The 18301-nt window shown below is 41.1% G+C and overlaps 1 protein-coding gene across 6 annotated transcripts in view; it reads right to left on the reverse strand.

Moving 5' to 3' along the window:
• MKX (mohawk homeobox) overlaps positions 1–18301 on the reverse strand; it is a 47142-nt gene that overhangs the window by 16484 nt on the left and 12357 nt on the right. For 5 of the 6 annotated variants that reach the window (XM_058423444.1, XM_040084936.1, XM_058423452.1 and 2 more), the window contains one exon: positions 17951–18286. In XM_058423444.1, coding sequence (XP_058279427.1) covers positions 17951–18286 — 336 coding nt within the window. Of the gene's footprint in view, positions 1–9837; positions 10670–17950; positions 18287–18301 lie in introns of those variants that run through there. The other variant, XM_040084957.2, reaches the window with a different exon arrangement.

The following is an 18301-nucleotide window of genomic DNA, read 5'->3' on the forward strand; positions in this document are numbered from 1 at the left end:
AGCACATGCAGCGCAAAGGGCTCAGGGTGCTGCTGGAGAGGGGGCTCTAACTCAGCCCTACAAACATCCCACCCCATCAGCACCTGCAAGCGCAGGGACATTGCTCAGCTCTGCAGAGCATGCACCTGCAGTGGAAACTCACACCAGCAGAAACCATAACAGCACTGCCTGAGATAGAAATGTGTTTTCTATTTCAAATGCACCCACCTCAAATGTAAACTTAATAGTTCTCTGCCTATTATTTGTAGGAGGGAAAATTAATACATACTGGATACCAAACTGAAATTTTGCGTTATCTGAGGGAAATAGTTGTTTTGTGACATGGGATATCATATTTAAAAAGAGACCTGCAGTATTTCTCTGATGTGGGTAGAAATTTTTTCCAGTTAAAGATACTACTTGGTCTAGGGCATTTTGTGTTATAAATTATCCATGAATAAGGCAAAAAACTTATGAATAAATTATAGTCCCTACTCTCATTCCTTCCCTGATGCCTTGCTTAATTCCCTCCCCTTCAAGTAATCCCCTGTCAGTTCCCCAGCCTCAACTACCCCAGACCATGTTTCCACATCACACACTGGAAGTATTGAGGGCAATTCAAAGTCCATGAGGTATATTGTTACTGCTGCACATTTAAAGTGGAAAATGTTTCCAGAGTGTGGTGATACATGGAAGAATAAAGCCTAGACCAAACAGGGTCAGATTAGTTTCTGTAAAGTTAGCATGCTTTCAAAAATGTCTCTTCAATTAGAGCAATGAAATTAAGAAAGCCCCTGATGCAATGGGAACCATATGTGTTTGATATATCCAGCTTCTATAACATAATATCTAAATATTCAGTTTTAAAAAAATGTAGAGGCTTGTTTACAAAGAACTAGTTTATGTGTTTACAAGACTAAGCTGAATATTTTTAGATGGAACAATTACATACAAGTCATTTCCCTTCATTTTCCCTTGTTTCATGAAGGAATATTACTGTGAAGAAGGAATGTGTTTTCAATGTGGACAGCTGGAGGTACAGAAAACAGATTTGTGTCACGTGGAACAAATGCAGCAAATTCTTTCTTTACAGGGTGTTTCCTTACAGAGATTAAGTATTAGTGTTCATTACACTATGATGCAAAGCCCCACTCATTCAGAAGTGTGCTAATGACTGTGACCCAAAGAAGAGTTAATTCAGATGGAATCCAGGAAAATGAGGCAACACAGAAACCTCATCAGCAGTCCAATCACATGACAAAATGTGAGGTATCTCCAAAGCCACTGCCTGCCAAAAAAAGAAAGGCTGCTGCAAGAAAAATACTTTCACAGCTTGATATCTGGGTCCTGTGACTGCTCTCCAAACAAGGAGTAAAAGTGGTACTATATAATGTGGCAGGGTAAACAGAACCACCCACTCACTATCACCAATCATGTTTTTAATTCAGATAAATTCTGTTTCTTTAAAAAATGATAGGGGGGAAAAAGAAACAAAACCTTCTGTTGAACTTGAAAATTATATGTGTAATTATCAGATCTGGCATGAGATATTTCAGGTTCATATATATCATGAACTGTATAAGAATGCATGTTTTGACATACAGGATCCACTGGTCCATCCCAGGTGATGTCCTTCCTACTGACAGATGCTCATCTCGGAGGAGCACAAAGGCACTGCCCCCAGCCAAATATGCATTAGGTTAAGAAGATTTCTCTCTGTAACTTACAGGCGAAGACTTGAAAAACTTTCAAAGGGAATATCTGATTTGAAAAATTTACAGAAAGGAGCAGACCTAAAAGAAGTTAAAACTTTCAAGAACACTGGGCCAAGGAAGCCTCCACACTTGGCCAAATTGTCTCACAGTAGCCTGAAAACTACTTACAGTTTTCAAAACAGGTCTTGGTGGAATCCGCCAAAGTCTGGATTAGGTATGATTAAGCCAAAGTATGAGAAGTATTCTATACTTTTGTGTCCGAGGGATTGCAGATGCACCAAGTGACTGGGAAATTAATAACCACACACCTCACACAAAGAGATGCCTCCATCACTACCACCACTGCAACCAGCATTGGAGTATTTCCCAGTTCCAGACTAAGCTGTGTTTTTGTCCTAAGTTGTGGAACAACAGTTTAGATTAATTTGCTTTGTATCCTATGAAAGGTCATACCCTTTTCTGGAAGTGTATTTTCTCTTAGCCTGTGTAACACAGAAAAAACCGCCAAGACAGCACAATTGGACTCAAAGGTTCCTTCCAAGAAGGGTGACAGTATCTTGAATGCTTATCTATCCTCATTTCTCAAACACATTAAAACAGAAAATACCAAACTTCTAATTCTGGACTGTTAAAAATGCTACTATCTCCTACACTTCTCTAATTTATTCTAGAACCCTTCCCTGCTACACTCCAGATTCCTACTATTATTTCCATACCTGCCTCCTAGTATTTTATCTTTTTGCTTTCATCCCTTTGAACCCTTTTCTTTCCTTTTCCTTTTTGTTCTTGTCTTTGATCTTGCATTCTCCTTTCCACATCCTCTCCCAGCACTATCTTCTCTTTACAATCTTCCAAAATTTTCTGCTCCTTATTTTCCTACCTGTATTTATTTCCTGGCTCTGGGTTTTTCTTTTTCCCTTCATTCCCTTTCCTTTCTTCTATCTTTTCCCTCCTACAGCTAAAATGATACTCCAGCCATGACCTACCTGAAAAGAAAGTTACATCTTTTAAGTCCATTGTCAGTACTAAAGGGATGGAAAATATCTCTAAAAGAGCTAAACGACTATTCCAGTCACTGTCCAGGACAAACAAGTGTAACTCCCATCAACAGCTGGAGAAGTTCAGCACCTGAGTCAAGTTATTTCCCATTTGCCACCAGTGACTGGCGTGGGAGTCCTGCTACAGCAATCTGTCCTCACACTAGGGCATGGAGACACAGACAGAATTTCATGCAGTGGCTGCAGGGTGTTGGTGATGAGAAAAACAACTCTGATAATGTAAAGTCCTTTCTTCACTCTTAACTGAGAAGAGAACTTAGCCCAAGTGAAAATTTTGTTGAAACTTAGAAAGTAAGGAAGAGACTTGTATAAATATGGAGACAGCTACGCACCACTTCACCCGGTATTCTGCTGGATCTCTAACAAAATACCAAAACCCACAAGAAAAGTCCCTTGCATGGCATGCATTGTGTAATCAATATCACTAGTAATGAAAGTCTTACTCTTGGCTTCAAATAAAGTGGTGTAATATCCTGTGAAAGGACAGAATTACCACATAAGCAATTAGGTCAAGAGGATAAAAAGACTAAGAAGCATTTGCTCCCTGAACTTCTTGAGATTTGCTCATCAAAAGAGTAATGTTTGCTTTTCAAGACAAAACAAGCTAACAGAAACATGCCCTAGAAATCATCTTTATGGCCAACACTACAGACAAAATACTGGAGAACACTCTAGCTTTTCATGGTAAATGAATTGCCCCTGTAACACTCCCCAGTTGAAAACCCAGTTTCCCCTCCAGCTGGTGCTGCCTGGACAAGCTGGAGCTGTCTTGTGCACAGCTCAATCCAACTTGCACACTAGATCTTAAAAAATTTTCTCTGTTTTCTTTGTCTCACTCTTTTTATATTGCTTCTGGTGGTTTTCTCTGTGTGTTTTTGTTGCTGCTTGCTTCCCACCCTTACCACTCTCCAACTGCTTGCTGGGCAGGCACAGCAATTCCATGTAAGGAACGCAGGAAAGAGAAGCATTCCTTGATTTTTCTGTGCACAGTAACTTGCACGACATTTGATCATAGACAGAGATTAAGTCATTCATGAATAGGGCCCAAAGGGAGGAACAACTCCAGAAAAACAACCCTCCTGACTGCTAGCGAAGCATCCAGGACTCCACAATCATTACTGCCACACTTACAGTTCATAGCCGATCTGGCAAAGCAAGGAACCCAACTGCAGGCTCTGTGGTTTAAATAAAATGTATCTACAGCAGCTTGGATCAGTGTTTAAAAATGTTCCATGTTGTTTTAGTCCAAGGACAAGCTTTTAAAATTAAAAGAAAACTTTGGCTTTAACTACAGATTAAAAGTGAAAGTTGTTTAAAAAGAATGCATTTTCTAAAAACAGTAATAGAAGTTATTTAAAATTTAAAACTCATTTTTCTCTCTCCCAGAGTGTGACAAGTCTCCTTGTAAATATTTAAAATACAAGTTTGAAAGTTATTAATTTGTGGACAATATTTAGGGTGCTTCTTTCTTGCTGTTGTGAATCTTTGGCAGAGCTCAACTTTTTCCTACATTTATACTTTCAATCTAAAATAAGTGTCAGATTTTAATGCATGTTAAAACAGCCAAAAAATAACCACAATTGTAACTTGTACCTCCTTTTCCCCTAAATTTTGTCACCACATATCTGTGATGCAGAAAATGTCACCACCCTGTCCATAAATGCAAAGGGTTTATTCCAGAGCAGCTCCAAGCAATGTGATCCCACAGTGGCTAGGTGCTACAATGGAGAAGCTGCTGCTCTTGGGATGGTTTTCAGCAACAATTGCCCATCTGAAAATCATTAGTGCATAGCAGTGGATTTTCCACATGTTCATATGCTGGACAAGCAGGTTGCCCTTGAAGTATGGTTCCCCAGGGGAAGAAGGAAAACCCAGAGAAAAGTATTCTATTGTCAGATCACGGTTTCACTAGAGCCAGACAAAAATATGGTCAAGCATTCACTTCGCTGTTCTGCTGGCAAAACGATAGAGTACCGAAATGGAGACAACTAATGAGGAAGGCAAAGAATGAATCTCAGGGAGAAGACCTTAAAGGGCTACAGATTTAAAAAAAAAAAAAAAAAAAAAATTAAAAAAAAAAAAATAGGGGTAAGTATGCAAATGCAATGACTTTCAGATTACTGACCTTTATTTTTATAAGGTCAAAAAGAAAGCATAGATTGTATGTTCCCAACAAAATATCTCATCTTTTAATTCGGTTTTTGAAACACCAATAAGAAGGTATTGAAGGAGCCTAAGTGAAAAACTATATGATTCTAACTAGGCAGTATTTTGTTATTTAATGCCCCATTAATCGATAATTTGGCTTGAAGGAGGAAAAAAAGTTGGCAAAAGGGAATGGAATTCCTTAGCTCCTTGTTTTACTTAAGAAAAATTCCCAATGGGCTTCACTTAAACAAAGAACTTTAGTTTTCCACTGGAAAGACAAAAAGAAAATCTTGGTCTAGCATGTCCTGCCACATGCTTTAGCTACACAGTAAAAGAGTATGTACTTGGATCCCAGGCACATTTCAAAAGTGTAGTATTTATTAGCTGCTCTGTTGCCAGGTTCCACTATTATCATTTTATTATAACTAAGGTATATTTTTACTAACTAAATTATATTTAGGTTTTTAGTTTAAGCATTTGAAGGTCTTGGAGCGTCACGTACGGATGACATACAATATATCAAAGGCCTTTGTTGATTTTCTCCCTCCTCTGCTCTCCAAACAGTTACCCTGTATTTGTGAACTCTGGGTGTTTGATTTACCTAAACCCGTATTCCAGCTGTAAAGATATGCAGGGGCCAACGGAGCGAAATCCTTGGATGAAGCGGAGCTCGCTAAGGACGAAGGTGAGCCCTGTTACCAGATAACCCACTGCACGCATGTCCCTCACACCCTGAGGGGCAGGACAAACCCATCTCTCTCTACTACCTCCTTCAGACACCCTGCTCCAGCGCCTGGCTCTCGCCCTTTGGCCAGCTCACTCAGATGTGGCTTTTTGCCGAGACCTCCTGTTCCCAGCTGGGCTGCGGGCTGGAGGTGTTGCGTGGTGGGACACGGGCTTCCCGTGGGCGATGGTGGGCAGGAGCCAGTGGCTCATGGGGAGTTTACCTCAGAAGACCCATCTCCTGTACCTTCTGTAAAAGGATTTTTGGTCTTGTGGGCAGCGTGGAGCCCCTGTCTGGAGGCTGTAGAGCCACGATGGAAAGATGACACGGCCATGAGGCAGGAGAGGGTTTTGGTGGGCTCACAGGAGGCTGAGTGCTGCCACTGCTCTGGACAGGGAAGGGGTGTTTCTGAGCAGCCATAAAGCCCATGGAGAGATGTCAGAGCTCCCCAAACCTCAGCAAATGCAGCAGTACCACAGCACTGAATATAGCCTTTATTTGTCCTATTTTGTGCAAGGAATGAAGGATGAGGAATACCCAAATATGAGCACTTACATTCTCAGAGGGTCACAGTCTTTGATCTGTGAGCAAAGATTCCACTGAAAGCAGCAGGAGTTCACAAAACGAGGTTTGGAAAGCTTCGTGAATGTATGAACATTGTATGTCAAATCATGTAGCGTGCTTTGGGGCCAAAACACTCAAAACCCAGACCAGATCTTGGCAAATTGGATTTTTGCACTTCCAGGCACTTCCAAAGGGCTGGTTTTAAAACACATCTGAGTGTCTGTCCCTCAATTATCAGGTGGAGATAAAGGCCCTTTGCATTGGGTATAGATATAATTATCGACCCCTTCTGAAATAAGAGGGAAGAGAATCAGGGGTGTGAATCTGTGAGTTGAATGAAGTATAGAAGAATGAGAAATATTAAGGACATTTTCCCTATATAGATTCACAGCAAATGTAATAAACACAAGTTAATACTTATGTGCACTTCTAGCAAGGAGAAATTATCACTCACAGTCTCATTAGACAAGGAGTGAAAACAGCAGCAGAAAGGCTGGGACAAAATACAGAAAGGAAGACAGGCTTATAAAGACCTGACATTTTTATTCATTTAAATGTTTAAACAAGCATTTCTTCACATCGGTTTAGACAGCAAAAATAAGCCTTTGCATGGAACAAAGGATTACTGGGATCAATACCTGCAGGTCAGCCTTGTCTTCTTTGCTGACTTCTGTGAAAAGGATTTTCATCTTTGCAGGGGCAATCTGGAGTAAGCAACTTAGTGAGGCATGGGATTTGAAAGCAAGATATGTCATTGTTTGTAGACAATGCAGTTGGGAGTCTCTCTTCCTCTGTCTTTGCAAAATTCACTGCCATGGTAAACTTCTGCACAGCTCTGAGCTGAAGGGGCAAGCACAGCAAAACAGCAAGAGGACGTGCTTGAATTCCACAGATTTCATCATTGTAATAGAGCACTAAGGAAATATATGTGCATCTGTGTGTAGGTGTGTATATGAAACAGTGTATATCTTACAAACACCACCACAATCTCAAGTGCTGGCGAGAGCAGGACAGCTTTTTTGGCTTCTCTTCACTTCAGAAAGTGTCCCTAAACATCCAGCACTACTGAGATTGAACAAGTAGGAAGCCCAGAATTATTGTAGTTAGGATATCACAGATAGAGAGGGGCTCCAGGCTTCACCCAGCACCCCTGCTCCCCCAGCTGACAGAAGTTTCACAGGCAACACCTGGCTCTCTCTGACACTGCTGGCACAAACAGTGCTGCAGACACCCAGAGCTTTTCCTTATAGAGGAACAAGGAACAAAGGCTGCTGTCTTCTGGAGGAAGCTTCTCTTTGAAGATGATCCCAGGGAAATGAATCTGATGCAGAAATCAACAGCTATGCCAGCTAAACAGCATGAGAGGGAGGAGAGCAAGACAATGAATTTTAGTGTGCCTGTGTAATGGACAATCCACCACCACAGTGCAAAGCTGCCCTAAATAGTCAGGAGAAGACCATTGGATTTGCACACCAACTCCGGAACCTGCTCCCTGAGCAGCCACCGGTCCAGACTCTGCATGGTGCAGCCCACAATGGGACAAAGCCAGATCCTGCTCCTTGGGGTAGAAAGAGCAATTAGACAAACAAGGACCTGGGATAAAAGTCTCCCTGAAGTCAAGGGCCGAGACGAATTCTCCAGCACACCAAGACCTCATTAAAACTGCCCGCAGTGTCTAGCCCGCAAAGTACATCTAGTGCGAGGAGCGCAATCCTGCCGCTGTTTTGTAACACATTACAAAATACCTTGGCTAGCAGAAAGAATTTGAGGCAATTTGCTCCTGAAGAGCCAGGTCATGAAGAGCTTTCATTTTTCCAGCAAACTGGGTTTAAGTTGACAAATAGTAACAGAGAGACAAAAAAATCCTGACAAGTAAGGGGAGATGGAGAAACCGACAACATTTAACTTGATCTTCGAGGGTGTAAATCTGTCAATACCCACAAATGACCACAAGGCCACATGCCAGTTTTCACTCCGAGATACCGTAACTAAGACATTTGGCTGGTACCTCACATTGGAAAGAAAGTTTTTACATTTAGAAATGTAAAACATTGTAACATTTAAGGAATTTTGGCTAGCCAGCCTTCCTCCAGCCTCAGCTAGGGGATTATTTTGAATGTTGCTTTGCTTTTCGTGCATCTGTTGCCTAAATCAATGTGGAGGCATGAGGGAGGGACTGAAAATTGGCTCTAGAAATAGTGGTATATTTTAGTGTCGTAACTGAGAGTCTTGGCAATCCCTTTTAACTTGAAATGTCAGTGCCATACCAAATGATCTGGTCATCATAACCTCAATTTCTGGCCATCAGTAAAAGAACAGAGATAGAGTCTCTGACATTGGGTTTCAAGGCCACTGAAAAATTAAGGAAAACAGATTTCATGGCTCATTGGAATTTTGCTTTACCTATTTTTGTGTTTCTTTTCAACTGTTGCAGCTTCAAATGTTTATCTGATCTCTTTCTGTTTGAACTGTTTTTCACTTTTCCAGATTTTCTACAATGCAGTTTACCTCTCCAAATCTCTTCCTGGCTTTAGACTCCTGCTCCCTTCTTTTTTTTTTTTTTTAGCTCACATAAAACTCACTTACACAAGCCTTTTGCATGCTTTTAGTGTTATAACATATTTCTCCTTTAGCAGATCTAAAGTGGTGTCTTGATGCCAATTTAATGCCATAAAGCATGAAAGACCTCAGTCTTTAGCAATCGCTGGTAATTTCCACATCTGCCTCTTTATCTCATACCCAAATTTTTAAATCTGTAGTGAAGTGGATTTAATATCACTGAATCCAACTCCGTTTTTCTGGATAATTAGAAATTGAACTCTGCAGGTGAACATTAGACAAGATTTTGCAGAACAGGTGTTTTTAAAAGCGCTCCCCTTTCTCCTTCAAGCTGACAAAGCTCTCATTCACAAACAATACATGCATGTTCCTGAAATTTTCTGAATTGCATGTACAAACTCATCCACAGCCCAGCATTATTCCATGCACATATCCCCTCAGTACCCTTCTCAAATTGTATCAAAACCCTCCCAAAAGCTTTTCTGTGAGTACACATGGAATATCAGAAATCTGGTCGCACTAAACTGCTTTCATCATTATGTGTCTGGTATTCACATTATGGACAAATGACCTAAAATTTTCAGTTAAACACATAAAAAAGGTTGGGGTTTGGGCTTTTTTTTTTCAAATTACAGAATTACTTTTAAAAACCACAAACCTGCAAAGGGAAATAGGATTTTCTGGATCAGATAAGATCACTAGTTTATCTGGTCAGGCATGTTCAGTGTGTTGCTTTTTGGAAAAGAAAATTAAAATAGGAGGAAGCAATGGTGAATAAAACTAATTTTACAGTTCAATACTATATCAGTTTTTACAGTATTATAAGAAGAATTTTTAAAAAGTCTCACCCAAAAGAAAACAATCCAGTCGTCTTATTTCCCTAATTTTTCTATTACAATCAATAGATAAGTCCTACCATTTGCACCAGCATGAACACAATTTCTTAACCTACTTAAGAATCATCAAACTCTGCTTTGGTGCATGAGCCTGGAGAGTTTCAAGTGTTTGCCACTCATATCAAAATCTTGCCATGACAAGGAAAATGCAAGGAAAAAGCAAACACAGAAAGACCCAAACAATTTTCTTTATTTACAGCTATATGACTGAATACAAACAAGCTGCTTTTCACTAGTTTCACCACAGGCATAAAATATTTAAGACTCCAGGACTACTGAGAAGCTCACAGGTTTTTTTTACCAGTCATCATGCTCCAAATTTACAAGCCTAACTCAGATGGTTATTACGGGGATGTACCTGCTTAAATCCCTTCCACAGATGGGAGAGTGAACACTGTTCATGCCAAGTTTCAGTCTGGATTGAATTTTTACAGCTGGGTCATAAATTTGCAGATTAAAAGGGTTCTAATGGAAACACAGGTACAACCTTAACTACAGCAACATGAACAGCAGCAATGTAACACTGCACGAGGGACAGTTTGTGCTACAAGCAGAATCTACCAGGAGTTACCCCAAGTCACATTATTTCTCCCCAGCAGTGGCGGAAGGAGGCTGGGACATGCAGAAAACCCATGCCGGGTGTGAAGATTCAATTCAGATGTTTTTCCAGAATGAAGTGAAACTTTTATGGGCTTGCCATTCCTTTAAGTTTACTGCCCCAGCCAGAATGTGAAAAGTCCAGCCCTCTTTTCCCTTCTGCTACTACCCCGTCTTGCCAGTGCCTGCCTTGTCTGCACCCTGTTCCCTCCTGGTCACACTCTCTTGCACCACACACAGATCAGTATGTTAGTAAGAATCACTGAAGGCAGTGGTTACTTGTGATGAAGATTATAGATTTCATATGTAAAAGTGATCCACTGGGCAATAAAGAAGAGGTTTGTCCCTGTAATTTCTTTTTCTTCATGCAGGTGCTATAGGCAGATGTCTTGGTGCAGGAGCAGAGTCAGCTGCAGTCCCACAAGAGCCCTGAGGAGCAGAACAGGCACATTTCAGTGTTGGAGCCAGCACAAGTCTTGCTCACAACCCAGTGATCTGCCTCCAGCCATGGCTTTGTCTGCTCAAAAGTGCTTCCCCATCGCTAATATATAAAGCCATGTGTGATTTCTAAGCCACTTATGAAGAGGTGACAGCACACATCTCTGTCTTTGTGTTTTGTTCCTCTTTTTCACTATTCCACATATAAAATCGCGCCATTTTCAAGTTCATTGGCCTACATCTCCCCTTTGGCACAAACAGCTGATATTCACACTTTGCTGCTGGGTTTCCTGGGTAAGGGACAGAGCAGATACACCCTCCTTTGTGCCTTCAGAAGCAGTGCCAGGGCCCCTCTGCTTGCACACCAAGGCAGCGTGAAGAGCCAGGCTATGGAGACATCCTACGGGATGCAAACCACTGCTCCTGCCTGGTGCTGCCCTGCTCTGCCCCTGGTTCTTGCACCAGGGCTGCAGCACCCAGGGCTTTCTGCTGCTCTGCTCGAGCTGGTACATGGCTCATTTACCTCATCTCGTTATCTCCCCCGAGCCCCACTCTGCCCTCCTCTCTGAGCAGTGTTTCTTTTTGCAGCAATGGCTGCAGCTGGCTAATGTTTGCAAGGCTGAGGGAGCCCTGAATCAGGGCAGAAGCCATGGCAAGGCAGCACGTGAGCCTGGCATTGCTGCTGCAAGAGATCTGCACACAAATTTGGCTACTGGGGAAAATCCTGCTCAGGCAGTAGAAGGGCAGAAGGAATCACGTCCATTTCACTAAATGAGTTTTCCCAAGCTGTAGTTTCACACGCTCTTTAAATATCCTTAAATTAACTGCTAATTTTCTAACTAATTTCCCTATTATATTCATTACTAACCATGCAGTCTAGAGCTAACTGGAAAACAGTCTGATTTATGACTATGTGCTTTTCCATGCACATAATTTCCTGAAACATTCACATTTTGGCTGGCCCCAGGTTTTAAAACCAAGCATAATTCTGAAGACATTTGAAACAATGGGAAAATGGGGATAATTTTTTTTTTTCTCTTTGAAAACACCTTCACTAAATGAGTGAAGCCTAAGGCTTGCCAGAGAACAGATCCTGCTGAGGCCTGGAGCACTCACTAACTCTAAAGAGGAGTATTAAAATATATAGTTGTTAGAGATTGGTGACAGTACCACACATTTTTCCTGCTGTGTCTGAGAGAGATCTTGGATAAGTGCAGTGGTCTGATGCTTTTTGGCCACTGCTGTGAATATTTGCATTGGGAAAATTTCAACCGTCTTGGAGAAACAAAGGTGGGCTTGCTGCACCGGCACCGGCAGCGACAATCTGCGGCCATGGAAACACGGCTGGTGCCCTGATTTTTTTGTGTCTTCTTTGATTTTTTGGTTAAATGTTGTAATCTTTTCCATTTCAAATCATTCATGCAAGAACATCTCGTTCTCTACAATGATAAAGCAGTCAGGAGTCCTGACACGTGCTGCTCTGAGGCAAGCTGATTTGAAGAAAATCCTCTGCAGACAAACAACAGGCTCAAGACAGTTTTTACTGAAGCATGTGGAAAAATTGCCATGGCACCAACAGAAGCAAAACGAGAAGATGTGCCCACAGTCCCCCTCTGCTCTGTGGGGTCTCCTCAGCAATCATACCCAAATTATGGAACAGGCACAAATGTGCTGCTATTTGAAGCCCATCTTATCTGCATAGAGGAGGATCTCTGGAATCTTTAATATTTTGGGTTTAAACAGGGAAAAAGGCCTTAAACATGCATAGCCTTTTGCATCTGAAAACAATGACATAAAACAAGAATGCACAGATTTTGCATCCAACACCTGTGAGAGAACAAATACTCTCTTTTCCAATGAAAGAATGGGGAGAAGTGGCATGGAAAACTGCACTGCTGGGAGTGCTGCTTCCCCTGTCAGCAGGGCTGGCTCCAGGCAAAGCTCTTCCTTGCTGGCTGCCAGTCCCTGGGTGCCCAGGCTTTTGGGACAGTACTCTGCCCCCAGCTCTTGTTGTTCCCAGCCCACCCAGTGCTCTCTTCCTCCATCCTCCTACCTGAGAGAGGTTGGAACTGCTACCTTCCCACAAAAAAGATTCAGTTTTGATGAAGCATTATTTTTTGGGGTCATGTGAAGAAAATCCTGACCCATTCCCCTTGCAGCTCAGGTACTGGGAAATCAAGAAAATAAAGAGAACTAAAAAGACAGCTTATTTGATCGTTGGTGTTTGAGCTGAAAAAAATGCAAAAAGTGAACCAAACTAGCAAGGAACAGGTAGGATCTTTAAAGTTCACAGGTTTGGGCTATCACATAAGGTATATTAAACCTGACGTTTCCTGTGTAGTAAAGCCATTTCCTTTTATTCTCTCTTTAAAAAAAACCAACAGAACAGTAAATTAAACACAATCTTCTCCTCAATTCTCAATTCCATGCTATTTCAGTTGATGAATCAGGTCATGTAATACTAAAATTCCTGCAGAAATATGATCTTAACTGTGTAACCTTCAATTTGCAGTTATGCTTCTGTGTGCATTTAATACTGTACTTGACATTCATTTTGACTGACTTTTACATTTCACTTCTGGATGACATTAGGATCTGCAAAAAGACCTCCTTCAACTCTCCCAGGTTACCATTTATTTCAAAGTACCCCCAAGGTCTCCAGCACTGTTTAGATCCAACTTGCAAAAGTCACTGCTGTGAGCAGTTTTTGTGGGTCCCTTGAGCTGTTTCTGAAAACAGGTTCCATTGTGTTCATATTAGGCTTTCAAATTTTATGGCTTATTTTTAAATTACATGTTAATTTCTAAAAATGTCAAATTGTGAGGAAAAGTTGGCAAGGACCACACAAAATCACAGCACTGTTCTGCAGTTTGTGTCTCTCTGTAGTACTTATGTGCATGGCTCCACCCTTACATTGAAGTGCTCTGTAGGAATGTGGTCCTGATCCTGCAGAGTGCTGAGGGTCTCCTCAGAGGTGCTCAGTGTGCTGCAATAAATGACCCAGGATCATGCTTTATAAATCACCAACTTTGCAGGATCCAAAGGAAAGAAAGAAAGGAAGGCAAGAGGAAAGGAAAAGTCCGTAGTAATGAAAACATTAGAAACAGAGCACACTCCTGAGTATAAATGTCTAAAAATAGAGATCAAACATCTTCAAAAATCAGCCAGTCATTCAAGTGCTTGTTTAAAATCACCCTCTTTTCCAGGTCTGCAAGTCTTGAGTTTCCTCACCATTTTTATTTGTTCTGGCTTTTCTACTGTGCTAAGTAACATATAAACTGAAATCAATGAAATATCTGTCTACAGAAAAAGGACTCCCTGTCCTGCCATTCCGTCTCTTTTTCTCTTGTTTTAATTTTTGCTTTCCTTCACTAGACAGCAATAACCCCGAAAGCTGGGAATTTTTCATTTCCTTGTGCTACAACGATGCAGAATATTTTGTTTCTGCAGGTGACTGACAATATAGGGTACTCAGGGAGCACTGCAGCGTGATTACAGAAAAGTCAGCATTTTAGTGATCCGTAAACCAAAGACTGACATTACCTCTTTAGATTTATATTCAGCTTCACTCCAAACATTAGATCTTTTCCTTGTAGATTTCTGGAGTGCTTGTTGCAGTCAAGACTGTTATTTCTGCATGCATTTGTACAACAAATACAGGTGGACAAGTCTGGTTTCACTTATTCCTGTCACACAGAGAACCCGCTGTGAGTGACCGCATGCCAAGCAGTTAGTGAAAACCAGTTCTCCAACACGGCTTTTTAACTAAACAAAAACACTGAACCAAGCCTCTCAGTCATCAGTTTAAGATGCATATTTGACCAATTATATATGGCCAGGATTGATCTGAACTGAAATTTTCTGCTTTAAGTGAACACACTTGCGTATGTCCTGTATATACATAAGAACGTCAGTTTACGACAGAAAGACGTACAGAAACCTGTGACATACCCGAGATGGCCGCACTTTTCCCTGGCTGCTCTGCTCTGCCTGCACTGTCTGCCCCGCAGCAGCTCCCTGGCTCCCCAGGCCTGGGGCTGGGGACAGGGCAGTGTGGGCACTGCACCTGTGAGGGCTCCAGCTCGGGGTTTGCTGCTCCTGCTCCAGCCCTGGAAGCGCTTCCCGTGAGCTCACGGTAATTGCGTGGAGGTATAGAACGAGGCTGCTCTGCTGACAGTCAGTTATACAGCCTGTCCTTGATCTTTATGTGGGATTTCCCAGTTGCCTGAAGCTGGAGTAGCATATGGTCCCGTGTTTATAAGCATGTTAATGACTGAAATGGGAACCTCTACAACCCGTTTTCCTTATAAACGTTAAAGTGCAATTTCTTGTTTTTGTTATTGGACACTGCTCTCATAGGCCGTTAATTTGGTGCAGGCTGTTGAGACACACGTGGCCACGCTGACCCCGGGCGCTGGGCAAACAAAGCGGCTCCAGACCCACGGATGTACCTGAAATCAGCGTCCAGCCCCTAATCAGAACCAGACAGGGCAAGTAAGCTTTCTTACTCATGATCTGCTACAAAAAGTTACCTTTCCAGGTAATAAATAAACGCAATAAAGAATTAGTTTAAACTCCAGTGACTGCCTGTCCTTACAGGCACGATGACCTTGCCAAACATTTCTCAAAAATAAAACATCAATCAGTTTTCACTCTGTGCTTTTTGAAATACTGCTTAAAATTTACTTCATAAATTAAAATGTGTAGTAGGGACCTGACAATCCTGCAACAGCTCTTTTGTGTTAAAAATTAGCTGTTTTGCTCTACAAAAACTCGCAGTGGAAAACTCCTTGTAAGTGGTGATATCTCACTTAAAAATATACTTGTCGCTTTCAGGAGAGTAAGAGTGGTAAAGTCAGCCAAACTCTGTTATTTACTTAACCAAAATGTATTACAGCTATTTTTGAAAACACAGATACAGGTGTGGTACAGTACTGCACTAAGAAGTGCCAACGCAGATAATCAAATTACAAAAAAAAACCATTCAAAAAGTAAATCATCCTTATTTATGTCTCTCTCTTGAACAATCATATGGATAATTTCATCTATATGAAGGTAAGTTTCATAAATGGACAACAGTTTGAAAATATCTGCTCTCTTCATGAAAAGCTTAATTCCCGCATATATAACATCATCAGAAAATCATTAATGGGACTGTAATCTTGTAACTGAGAAAAAAGCCCATTTGTTCTTATATTTCCTGAATATTTGCACATATATAGCAATGATTTAGCAAAAAAGTAATGTATATACATATATCACATGTATAACGTGTATCTATAAGATCTTTTTTCTTTCTATATACTGCTCGTCTGCTTTCAAAGTGCAAAAAGAATAAAACTCTATCCTAAGAGCTGCTGGTCTGTTCTCAAAAAATGTGAAAATGTTAAGGAAGATATTTAGGAACTGACCTAAATACAATCTCAAGAGGAGTTCCAGGAATGCCACTTACGAACTTTAAGGACAAATATACTACGTTTTAGTCATTCCAGCACAGCTGGTGAATTTACACAGTTACAATGTGCCTCTCTCAGCCTTCACATTAATGACCATATTTTTCAGTGCAGCTTGAAATTTGTCAAGAAGAACTTAATCCAGTAGCAAATTTATTATAAATTTTTAAATGTCATTGCATCCATTTTTAGGTTATGGTATAAAGTACAGAAAAACAGAAGTTTACATATCTGACATTCTGCATCTGTTCTTGAGTAACTTTTCACTTAAAAATAAAACTTGGCAGACAATATACTTGTAATGCAAACCAAATGCATTTGGTATGTTCAGAAAAAAAAATAAATTAACAGAGGGAGTTTATTTTGAAACTTATTAATTGAACATGCACTATTCTTTCTCCCCACGAGATCCCATTTCTTTACAGGGCCCCCACTCGTCCTTTGGTCATTTCCAACAACCTGTGCACACAAATATCTCCTAATGCCCACCAACAAAACTCAGCTTTGTGGCCCCTCCACATGGACAAACGAACCCACAGGAAATGTGTTAGAAAAGAGAGAGTAAAGGCTGCAAACTTGAAAGGTTGCAAAGGCACCTGAACCTGCCTGCCAAGGAAGCCAAGGAGAAACAAGTACAAAATCTAAACCTGTATTAACTTTACTGCAAAATCCTCCAGTACTTTCAGCAATATCCATCCCTAAAGTGATGCTGGCCTCAGGGTGCTCCCTGGCAGAATAACCTGCCAAGAAAGGCCCAGGACAATGCAAGGGGCTGCTGCAATGAATCAAAACCCTGTGACATTGGTGGAGACTTTTAGAGACTAAAAGTATCCACCAAGTCTTCAAATTTTTATTTATTTATTTATTTATTTTACCTTACGTCCCAAAGAAATACAGAACAAGTTTCACAAGAGGAGCCTTCCAGCATTCCCTGCCTCACAGGGACTTGAGCAAGTACTGATCTTGTCCTGATTTACAGCAATTTACTGTCATGAACCAGGCAGTCCCATGTGCCATGCTCTGACTGGTAACACAGTGGATGACATTAAATCACACTTGTATGTTTTTATTGATAAGATTAAAACAATAAGTTATGTGTAACCCTCCAAAAAACAGTAGACAAGGCATGTAATGGTCAAGTCTGCGGCCCCTTAGCCCTGGAGAGTGATGCATAAATTAGTCTACACTAATGCATCCCTGTATTCCTAAAGGATGCATTAGCACCAAAGGGTGATGTATTGGACAAGGCACTCTGAGGACAGAAAAGGTGCTGTACAACCAGGGAAGGTGTCCACATGCACTCCACAGAAGGGCATATGACTCACAAAAGTGTCACAGCCACCTTGAAATTTCAAAGCCCTCCTCCTCCTCCCAGCTGTGGCCATGGAGAACGTCAGTCCTCCTCTAGTCCTCCATTATTGTAATAGAATGTACAAGAGTTTTCTCCCTCCTTAGGCTCATCTTAGTGCTGACAAAAAGTGGCCTGTAAGTGTCATTTCAAAAATTATCCCCATTGCTCCATTTGAAATGCAAACCAGCTTAATTTGTGGTCAATAACAGCACTTAACTGTAAAACTGCAGGTAAACTTGTCCAGAGAATGAAAGGGTGGACAGGATTTATCCACTCTGATATGAGAGGATGGACATGAGTAATCTACTCTCATGCAAGAAGATGGACAGGAATTATCCACTGTCATATGAGAGGATGGACAGAAGTCACATAGTCTCATAAAAGGCACAATCAGGTGACACTTATTCCAGGAGCTACCGTCGACTGAAAATATCTGTAATAGAAATCATGCAGAAAAATATCCCTTACCTGTCCGATAGACAAAATTGCCTTCTGTCTCTGATGATGATGGAGACACCAGTTCTTCCTCAAATTCATTGGAACTAAACGAACCGGAATGATTCCTTTGCCTTGTTTTTTCCATCATAGCTGCGTTAGTAGCCATGACATGTCTCAATGAGTCATTTAGGTAACGATTCAGTAAGCTGCTTTTGTATTTGGGGGGTGACACATAATCCTCATTGGCACTTGCTTCTGGTCTCACCCCTGTTTTTATTACTGAACTTTCAGTTTTAATCACAGTGTGATGAACTGGTTTGTTATATCCCCCATCATTCATATGGTTTCTCGGAGGATTTTCTCCATCTGAAAACAAAAGAA

This window comes from Hirundo rustica, chromosome 1 (assembly GCF_015227805.2).
Source record: "Hirundo rustica isolate bHirRus1 chromosome 1, bHirRus1.pri.v3, whole genome shotgun sequence".
NCBI classification, from domain to species: Eukaryota; Metazoa; Chordata; class Aves; order Passeriformes; family Hirundinidae; genus Hirundo; species Hirundo rustica.